The 11126-nt window shown below is 37.7% G+C and overlaps 1 protein-coding gene across 3 annotated transcripts in view; it reads left to right on the forward strand.

Moving 5' to 3' along the window:
• COL6A5 (collagen type VI alpha 5 chain) overlaps nt 1-8345 on the forward strand; it is a 103692-nt gene extending 95347 nt beyond the window's left edge. For 2 of the 3 annotated variants that reach the window (XM_045538524.1, XM_045538505.1), the window contains 2 exons: nt 80-321; nt 7374-8345. In XM_045538524.1, coding sequence (XP_045394480.1) covers nt 80-321; nt 7374-7393 — 262 coding nt within the window. In that variant the 3' untranslated portion in view covers nt 7394-8345. Of the gene's footprint in view, nt 1-79; nt 322-7373 lie in introns of those variants that run through there. The other variant, XM_045538514.1, reaches the window with a different exon arrangement.
• Nucleotides 8346-11126: the final 2781 nt, after the last annotated feature.

Here is an 11126-nt window from a genome sequence, read left to right on the forward strand (position 1 = left end):
ACTATCTGGCTGTATTTACATTTAATCTTGCAAGGGATTTGGCTAACTAATTTTTCATCTCTCTTCTACATTACTGTAGACTTATTCCTGAGGTGTATGAAATAAAGACAGAAAACAGTGAGCTGTTTGGTGAAACTGGTTCCCAGGAGCAATATTTCCTTGTATTAGGTAACAAATCTAGTGGTTCTGAGATTGCTACCGATTTGATCCAGAAGTTATACAAGCTCTTTTCAATTGAGGAATTGATGATGAAAGACAAGCAAGAGGTACATTCCGAAGAAATTACAACTCCAGTGAATGATGAACAACAAGGGAAAAAAGGTAATCTTGAGTATCATAGAGCTGAAGACTCTGAAGTACCTTTGTTCGTTGGGATCTTCCCCTGGTGGAAGATGAGTAATTAGAATTCACTGGGACAGGTAGAGGTGAAAGGACATAGATAAAAGAGGGGCTTAGGGTTACCAGGGGGTACCCAAAATAGGGAGCAAGGGAGACAAAACTCCAGAAAGACAAAAAATAGAGTCAGCTGTGTTGACAAATTCAGAACTACAAGTAGGTAGAAATGCTTGGTGTGGAGTTGGGGCACTGAGAAATGGGAAGGGCAAGAACAAGGACAGCAGGTCCCGAGTAAGCAGGAGGAGCCCTGCACTCTTGTGCAGAATTCGGGTGAGGTAGGACTGTTCAAGGAGCCTCCAGGGTTTGAACACTTGAGGTCTGCTTTCTCCCTTAGTGACCAGGGCTTTCTTGGTGTGAAAGGTGGGCCCCTAGCTGAGCCCTAGCCTCAGTGGGGCCTGGGGAGGACGAGGCTGCTGTGGTCCTGAGATCTGTGTGAAGGCTGAGGGCAGCTTCACAGGCTGGGTAGGGAAATGGTCATGGACCTACAGCTAAAAATGAAGGAGCACATGCAGAACAGGGAGCTATTGTAGGCTCTAGAGTGGCAATTTACCCTCCTTGCTGTGTACTAGAATTGTGGGAGATTGAGTTAAAATAAATGTTCCTGGCTATCTACTAAAGCTGAAAATACACATAAACAATGACTCAGTGATTTTACTCCATTGTATATACCCAACAGAAATATATATATTCACCAAAAGTCATGTACTAGAATGTTCATAACAATACTATTTATAGTGGGAAAAAAATGCCCGACAGAAGAATTGAGAAGTAAATTTGGGGTGTGTGTGTGTGTGTGTGTGTGTGTGTATAGGGACCTTTTAACTATAACTGTGGGGCCTGCATAAGTCCAGACTCTCCCTTAATCTGTATGTAGATGGGAAAGACCCCAAGCAGAATAGTGAAAGCTCTGGAAACTAAACTGTGACTACTGCCCACAGAAAGTCAGACAGCCTTTGCATTCTGAACCTCAATGGGTTGATTGCCTGCTAAAATAAACAACAACAAATAAAATTCTACAGAGAATTATAACAGGAGTTAGAGTCTATACAATGTTATATTCAAAATATTCAGAGTACAATCCAAAATTATGCAACTTAAAGAGAACCAGGAGATGCAAATAATTCTCAAAGAAAAGAACAGATAACAGATGCCAACCTCTGTTGACTCTAATGTTGCAATGTTGCAACTTTCAGACAGAGAATATGCTCCATGAGGTGAAGGTAAACAACTTGAAGTAAATGGAAATATAGACATTCTCAAAAGAGAAATAGAGACTATAAAAAAAGAAGCAAAAGGAAATTTTAGGAGTCAAAAGTACAATGTCTAAAATTAAAAATTCACTAGATGGTCTCAATAACAGAGTGACAATGACAGAAAAAAGAGTCAGTGAACTTGAAGGATCATTAATTATACAAATTGAAGAGAAAAGAGATTGAGAAAAAAATGAACAGAGCCTTGGAGACGTGTGGAATAGTATCAAAAGGTCTAACATCTGTTTCATTGGAATTTCATTAGGAAAGTAGAAAGAGATTCATGCAGGAAAAAGAATTGAGGAAATAATGACCAAAAACTTCCCCAAATTGGTAAAAGACATAAATTTAAATATTTTAAAAGCTCAAAGAAAACCCTACTCAGATAAATCAAACTGCTGAAAACCAAGGAAAAGAAAAAAATCTTGAAGCAGCTAAAGAAAAACTGTGTTACAATATAAGGAAACAACTGTCCAAATGACTAGATTTCTTATCAGAAACCATGGAGGCCAGAAGACAGAGGAACATTTTTTTGAAGTTCTGAAAGAAAAGAACTGTGAACACAGAATTTTATATTCAGTGAAAATATCCCTTTGGAATGAAGACAAAATCAAGACATTCTCAGATGAAGGAAAACTAAGAGAACTTTTTGCCTGCAGACCTATTCTAAAGGGAAAACATGATGTGACAATGAGGGAGTTGGAGTGAGGCCAAATGACTGGTGACTGGATGGGTGGGAGACATACTGGGGAGGTGAAATTGAGAAAGGGACACAAATGAGAAATCACGTAGGTGACTGAAAAGGGAGGCTGGCTGAGTAAGAGAAAGGGGCAGGTATCAGACACAGCTTGCCCATGCAAAGACTATACGGTTTCTAAGGTAAATTCATACAAATTATCTCATTGGATGCCCTCCAAAACCCTGTATGGGAGATGAAATTAAAATCCCTAGTATGTAGGTAGGGAAACTGAGGCTCAGAGGTTTAGTGCCTTGCTGGAACTTGACTCGGGTTAAGTAACTTCTGATTCAATGTATTTTCCCAACATCAAGGAAGGAATTAGGGGTAGATCAGAGACAGAGAAGGTGGGCATAAGAGGGAGTATATTAGTCTGCTTGGGCTGCCATAACAAATACTATAAACTGGGTGGCTTAAACAACAGTAATATGTTTTCTCAAAGTTGTGGAAGCTGTTAGTCCAGGATCAAGGTGCTAAACCTCTAGGCTTCCTGATGATGGCTCTCTTCCTGGCTTGCAGATGACTGCCTCCTCTCTGTGTCCTCACATGGTGGGAGAGGGTCCTGGTGTCTCTTCCTCTTTTTATAAGGGAACAGGTTCTATAGGATCAGGGTTCCACCTGTAGGACTTCATTTAACTTTAACTACCCGCCTATCTCTAATACAGTCATCTGGAGGTTAGGGCCTCAATATATGAATGGGGGAGGGGAGGGAAGGTAAACAATTCGGCTCATAAAAGCCGATATGATTAATAGTGTGATTTACAGGGAAAGAACCCCAGAAATCAATGGTTCCCAATCCTGTTTATACATTACAATTGCCCAGATAGTTTTTGAAAAGTCCAAAGTCCAGCCCACATCCCATACCAATTAAATCACATTCTCTCTGAGACACATGCATCAGTTTTTTTTAAGCTCTCAGGTGATTTCAGTGTGCATTCAAGTTTGGAAAACATTGCTATAAATCCTGATTAAGTCAATCCTGTTAGATATGCCAAGGTGGTTTCCTGCTGAAAATGATAAGGTGGGTAGAATCAAAAGGATTATCATCAAGTGAGCATTACCAATACCTTTCTTGTTTAGTATCATTCTTCATAATTTTTTTCTACAAAAGTGTTTTGCATTTTTCTATTGTAAGTATATGTCATACATCTAGAAACAGATGATATCTTTAATCCTTTTCCTCAATGATCTCTTCCCAGCAACTTGGTTTGGTGACATTTGGCAAGCCCTGTTCCATGAAGCCAGTCGGAGTCTCTTCAGAAAATATTCATTTGACTTTTTTCTTAGAATGATAGAAGCTTAGAATTTGAAAATTGGAATAATTTGGATATCACTGAGCTGTACTGTAGCTATTTACAGACAAGGAAATGGAAGCTACGGATATTTGAAGTGTCTTACTTAAGAATATTGACAGCACCTAATCCACCTAATCTACTTTTTGTCATAGTGCCTCATACTCAGTAATTATGTTTATAGAATGTAAGTTCACCTTAAAGTTAGGCTATGAAACAGAACTCATAAAACCTATCTCTGAATTATTGAAAAGTTGGAGATGATACATATAAAGCTTAAAATATACACTATGCCTGGTATATATTCAACTAATATAATCCCTATATGAATTAAGTTTGGTAATATGTTTGGCAATTAAAAGTAAAAATCTAGGCTGGGCATGATGGCTCACGCCTATAATCCTAGCACTCTGGGAGGCTGAGGTGGGAGGACTGCTTGAGACCAGGAGTTCAAGACCATCCTAAGCAAGAGCGAGACCCCTGTCTCTACAAAATATAGAAAAATTATCTGGGCGTGGTGGCACGTGCCTGTAGTCCCACCTACTTGGGAGGCTGAGGCAGGAGGATCCTTTGAGCCCAGGAGTTTGAGGTTGCTGTGAGCTATGATGACACCACTGCACTCTAGCCCGGGTGACAGAACGAGACTCTGTCTCAAAATAAATAAATAAATACATAAAGTAAAAATCCATTGTGTAGTATTATCAACCTTTATTTTGCTTTGCTCATCTCATTTTCTTGAAGAGAGTGGGCTTTTTTTTTTTTTTGCCTATCCAGTTTTCTTATATTTACATTCTACACATCTACGTAAAGGACAAATTTTATGTGATAATGTACATTTGCAATATTTTAATGTGGACTTTTGAGAAGAATAACTGTATCTCTTTTCCCTTTATGCCAACCCAGGGCTTGTTTCTTAGTCTTTATTTTTCCAACATTAAACGTGGTATTTCTCAAAGTATGGTCCCTGGAGCAGCAATATCAGTATCATCAGGGAAGCTGTTAGAAATGCAGATTCTTGGATCCCACCCCAGGTGTACTGAATCAGAAACTCTAGAGGTGGAGCCCTCCAGGTGATTGCGATACAGGCTAAAGTTTAAGAACCACGAACCTAGTGTTATAGATATTGACCCCAAATCAACCTTATTTAATGGCGGTCCTTTCACTGGATATTGGGTTAACAGTATCCTATACATATTTCTATTAAGGAAGAAGTGTGTTGCTAGAAATGAGGTATTTGAACTCATTTCTCATTTGGAATGTTCTGAATTCAGATATATTATAGAATGAGGTGATAGGAGTGATGATAAATTTCATTTAGTAATCTGGCCTGTTCCATTTCCCAACACTTGTCAAAGGATGTATGTCTCCCGAGTGAGAATTCCATGAGAACAAAGTGAAGAGTGTATTGGAGAAATATCAGTGGAGAGCGCTATACTCTGAATGTTTGTGTCCTCTCAAATTCATATGTTGAAATCCTGCAAGATGATGGTATCAGAAGGTGGGACCTTTGAGGAGTGATTAGGTCATGGAGGTGGACCCCTCATAAATGGCATTAGTGCCCTTATAAAAGAGGACCCAGAAAGACTCCTCTTCCCCTCCACTATGTGAGGACACAGTGAGAAGGTGCCATGTCTGAACCAGAAAGTGGTCCTGCACCGGATGTTGATTCTGCCAGTGCCTTGATCTTAGACTTTCCAGCCTCCGGAACCATGAGAAATAAATTATTGTTGTTTATAAGCCACCCAAGTTATAGTAGTTTGTTAGCATCCTGAACAGACTAAAACAGAGAGCAAGCATTCTTTCATCAGGTATCCAAAAAAAAAAAAAAAAAAAATCCACAAACTATGGCACTATGGCAACAGCCATTTAGCTATCTTGGAATAGGATCATAAGATGTCACCACAGGAACCCTTAATAAGAGAATTATTTTAATCAAAAGATGAGATCATACTCTTTCTAAGGCAGAGGATTGTTGGTTTTACAATAAAGACTAGTTCTGCCAGTTAGGATATATAGGGGAAATTCCCCATAAAGTGAGTGAGCTATGAAGCTTCAAAATTCTGAAGAAAAATCATATTGAAATACAAAACAGATTATTTAAAAATCTGTCATGTGCTTAATTTAGCAATATTAAGCTTTTAAAACCATATTTTAGTTTTTCAAATTAAATACTTTGCTTCTGAGAGAGTAACGGGTATAGCTAATAGCCATTTGGTAAGTTTGGTAAAGCATTCTTGGGGTACATTTTCCAGAAATGAGAAAATATCAAATGACTGGGTAAATGATGCTTTTGTAAAACCTTTTAAAATAATACTTGCTCATTTCTGGCATATAACTCAGAAAAGAATTTAAAGAATTGTTTGACATTGCTATGATAAAACTCCTTCAAAACTCATCTATGTAAACAAAATGGATTAGTGCTTAAATCTATAACAATAAGTAACAATTCTATCAATTATGATATTAAACTTTGCTTCACTGTAACAATAAATAGTAGTAAATAAAAATAATAGTAAAAACTATCCATCATATTGATAAATGTATTTCCAGTAAAAATGTTTACTTTTTGCCTTGGTAAAATTACTAAAATTTAAATATATATGCTGTTTTGATAAATTCTAATGATAATCCATCTAGAAAAAAATTTTAACACATAGAAACTTATAGTCATAGGAAATAAAAAACATACACATATTTTTTTCTGCAGAGAATTATGATTAGGCAAACAATAAAAGATTTTAAAGTATATGCATATATTAGAGTTAGAATGAAATTCTATGGCGGAAGTGGAATGGAAATACAAATTTAAGGAGAGAAACAAACACTATAAAATATATGACTTTTAAACATGAGCTTGTTTACTTATATTCTAAATATAATGGTGGACTCCATTGGGTAAGTTAAAAGAGAAATGTGGAACTTTTATTATTAAATGTCAGTTTTTATAATATTTCACAAATTACATCCGTTTTAGCTGCTTACACTCATAATGAAAAAAATTATTAGTTAACTGTAAAATGTGCAAGGCAAGAAGTATATGATTTTTTTTTTCCTTTGAGGTGGGTACTTAAGCAAAGTTGTCTAAAGACCACTAGGCTGGAGGCTCTCTAAGATGCTATCTTAGGCCAGCTTCCCTCGAAGCCAACCCTGAGTTGAGAGTTTGTCTACATGCATTTACTGAGGACGTGCTTACAGAAGAACCAGCAAGAGAATGGAGGAAGCCAGATGGGGAAGAAGTAGAAGCCAAACAAGGGTGTTATCTCAGGCAGAGTCCTACAGAGGGCAGCTTAAGCCTGATCCTTCAAGGGGACTCAGACGTCTAAGTTAGGCTGCCCAGAGGCAAGGAAGCTGTATTTTCTTACATCCTGTTAGATTAGACAAGTTCTGGGCAGTGCCCTGATATTGTGTAGTGTACATTTATTCAAGTGCCTATTTAATAATATCAGCCACTAAATTTGCTAAGCGTGGAATTTCAAATCATGAATGTACCAATGTTTTCGCAGGAGGGAGTATGTTTGTAGTTCTACTTTATATCTATTATCACACCACCTTGAATTGGATTTTTATTTTGACTATGAAAGATGACAAAAACTACTTGTTTGTGTTTCATGTGAGGCATATAAAGGAGTGGCTTCCAGAAGAAATATTTTAAACAAACACAGTAACATTAAGAGCAATGCAATTTTTTATGTTTTGCAGATGGTAAAGACAAAAGATGATCATAGCAGAAAAGAAGATAGCTCCATTGGCATGTATAATTCCACGTGGTTCTAACCAGAAATTATAAAGCATCTGTTAGAGGTGGAGTGGTAAATGGCAGGAATTTTTCATGAAAACAATTGGCTAATAGCATGCTAAATTTGCTCTCCTCCTCAGATCTGAGGGGAAGACTTTTCTGAGTGATCAATGAGGAGACCTGAGAAACTAGGAATGATTTCATTTCTCCTGAGAATTGGGAAAACTGACCTGGAAGAGTTAACTGAATCTTCTTTGACAGCTCTGCACAGTTCAGACGTCAATTTTGATGATATATCTGCCTAAGAAGAGTTTTGTCATGATTTTCATCACATCTATATCTCAGATTGGACTCCTGAGTGAAAAGCATTTAGCATTAGAGTTTCCTAAGAAAATCTTCTACCTGTTCTTAGAACTGGAAACCCATGCCCATATCTTCAGTTCTGGTATGACCCTAATACTGCATCTGGCACCGATTGCTCTGTAAAACCACCTGTCAGGCTGCTACCACCCCAAGTCAATGCTTTCCCTTTACCAGGGTATGTACAAAAGAATGGATTGGGTGAAAAAGAAAAAAATGAGAAGAGGCTAATTTTACAAACCACTATTTTGTGCTGTGATCGTTTGCTTTACATTTTAGCAGGCTTTGCTTCGTGTATATTGAATTGTTGCTGCAATAAGAAAATTATGGAAGCGCATAAATACGCTGTATGACCAGAACAGTTCTTGGGAATTACAATGTAGTAAGAGACAATTTCTAAAATAGAAACAAGTCTGACCTGGAAGTGTGTTCTGTTCATTTTTATTCAACTGTGGTCTAAAAGACCCATTAGAACACCAGTACAGGACTAAACATATTTGGAACATTTACATAAAATGTAAAATTAGCCAACAGTGAATTAGTTTTAAAAATCATTCCCACTATAAAATATATACATATAATGGTATTCAACATGTACCCCCTAAATCTATTAAAAGTTTTAAAAAATTATTCAATTTGGTTAAGGCAACAAGTAATTACCAAGTCAACAAGCATCTATTGTATAAAAAATAAAATGACTATGTTAATGGAATAATACCATAGACAATTTTGAACTTTTTCCATATAATTTCCCTTAACATTACTGTTATTTGTACAATTTAAAAATAATACAATCAACTAATTCTAAGTTGTCAAAATTTTTAAAGTAACCATTTATTGCTCTCTGGGAAGTTCTAAAGTAAATGCTACTCATTTAATAAAGTTTCGTTTTTCCCTAAGAACCCTGATGTGTGTAGGGGTGTGTTTGTGTGTGTGTGTGTGTGTGTGTGTGTGTGTGTGTGTGTGTGTAAATGTATGTATGAAGAATACATTAGATCCCTGAATCTGAAAATGACATGGTTGTCAAGAATGTGAAGCCTCAGAAACTCACCCTCTGCCTGATAGGAATGTGAATTGTTACAACTTTGAATAGCATTTTAGCATTATTTAGTTAGATTGATGATGCACTTATCCTAAAACCCAGCAATCCCACTACCAGCTCTATATAGCTGTGTGCAGGAAGCTCTCACACATGTACACCAGGAACCAAATACAAACACATTTGTTGCAGTACTGTGTGTTTTAGCAGAGTGGAAATCACTAATGTGGTCTGTTCATACAATGAAATACCATACAGCAGTTAAGTTGATAAAGTGGAGCTGCGTCTATAAAGATGAACAAATCTCAAAGATGACCTTGAACCAGAAAGAGTTGCAGAAGGGTACATTATGATATCATTTATGCATTTTAAAACCCGAGAAGCAATGCCACATATTGTTTCTGACTACTACTGATAACGGTAGTAAAAATGTAAAGGCATTTGGGGATGACAAACACCAAATTCAAGGCAGTGATTATCTTTCAGTGGGAAGAGGTAAAATGAGGGTCCAACTGTCATTGCAATGTTTTATTTCTTAAGGTGAGTGATGGACAAATAAGCATCCCTTATATTTATACATTTTTAGATGCCTGACATTTCATAATTTAAAACAGTAAATTAAGTCACAAAAATGTAAAATTCATCCTTATGCTACATTCAGGACCATGTTAGTAATTGTAAGGAATCTTAAAAAAATAAATAACTCTCCTTGTCCTTGAGGAGTTTGCATTAAGGCAAGGTGACTAGAGTTAGACAACATTCTAAAATGATGGCTGTCTTTGCACATTGAGCACCAGGAAACTTATCCCCTTCACTGATATGTCACATAATTTTGATCAATTTATAAAATGAATTTACATTATTACTAAGTGTACATTCACTTTTGATGTGAATTTTATGTCTTGAGTGATCGTTTGAGGTTGTATAGAGCACAGCACAATTTGATGCATGTGAAAGCTAAGACAGATGATAGCAAGTGACATTGTTCCACTGGAGGAGCAATTACACTGTACATATAAGGAACTCTTAAATAAATGTATTTTGGTCATATGCAAGCCCAAAATATAATACTTGAAAGTGTGTTGTGGGGACAAAAAGTCAAGAACCAACAGCAGAGAATGACCATAGGATGATAAAAATACAGCACACGAATTCAGAGTCAGTCTGCTAAGTACAGCCAGTAATTCCTTTGGAAATCAGAGAAGGAAAAAAATCACTTCAGATTTCAATAATTGGAAAAGACTTCAAGGAATAAATGAGATTCATATCAGGTCGCTACTTAAAGGTCCATATGCTTTCCTTCCAGTTCCTTTATGATATCAGGGGAAACTCCTCCCATGCCCTAGAAGGAGTTTTTAAAGGTCAGTTTCTAATCTGACCTTTGCTCACCTTTGGAGCCCAATCTCTTCCCACTGCAAGGAAGTTCTTCCCCTCCCTACCTCGTGTTCATTCTCCCAGACTGGCTCTCACCTGCTTAGGAACACTTTTCATAAATGGGCAAAGTAACCCCTATCCCACTGTATGTTCTCCTCCTACCTGGATCTCTCCCTCTGGGCTCTCATTGGGGAGGTTATAGTGGCCAATTCGTTTGTCTGTGCTCCCAGGAGGCACTGAAGTGAGCATGTCTGTCTTGTTCACCACTGTACCCCTAATACCCAGGATAGTGCCTGGTACTTAAAAGGCATACAATAAAGATTTGGTGAATGAATGAACAAACTCACCTTGAAGGATAAGTATGGTTTGGTTTAATGGCAAGGGAGAGAATTGGCATAAGCAATGACAAGAAAACAAAAGCGAGAAAGAGCTGTGTGTCTGCGCAGAGGCAAGTGGGGAAATCAGCTTGTACAGAGGCCAATGTGACCGGACATCTGAGACCATGGCAAGTGCGATGAGTTGCTGAAGAGCCCACAGATTACTGGGCTTCACCCCAGAGTTTCTGATTGAGTAGGTCTGGGTGGGGCCTCAGAATTTGCATTTCTAACAAGTTCCCCAGTGCTGCTGCAGCTGCCGCCCAGACTTTGAGAACCGCTTTTCTCATGTAGCCCCCACTCCCTGCTCCAGGGTGTCCAGCTGGCTGTGGCTGTTTCCTGGTCATCCATTGCTGCAGCAGAGCTATGTCAGTGTTTTGGTGACTCTTGCAGGAGCTTCCTTACATAAAATAGCAAATATACTTTAAAAAGTCTTGGACCGTTCCATAGCATCCAATCTATTTGAATATGGGATGACCTGCAATCAAAACTGTGTGTCCTCAAAAAGAAACCATGAGACATGCGTTAAGCACTCATTGTCCCAGAGGTTCTGTGCAGAAATGATCCAT

Source organism: Lemur catta, chromosome 1, assembly GCF_020740605.2.
Source record: "Lemur catta isolate mLemCat1 chromosome 1, mLemCat1.pri, whole genome shotgun sequence".
NCBI lineage: Eukaryota > Metazoa > Chordata > Mammalia > Primates > Lemuridae > Lemur > Lemur catta.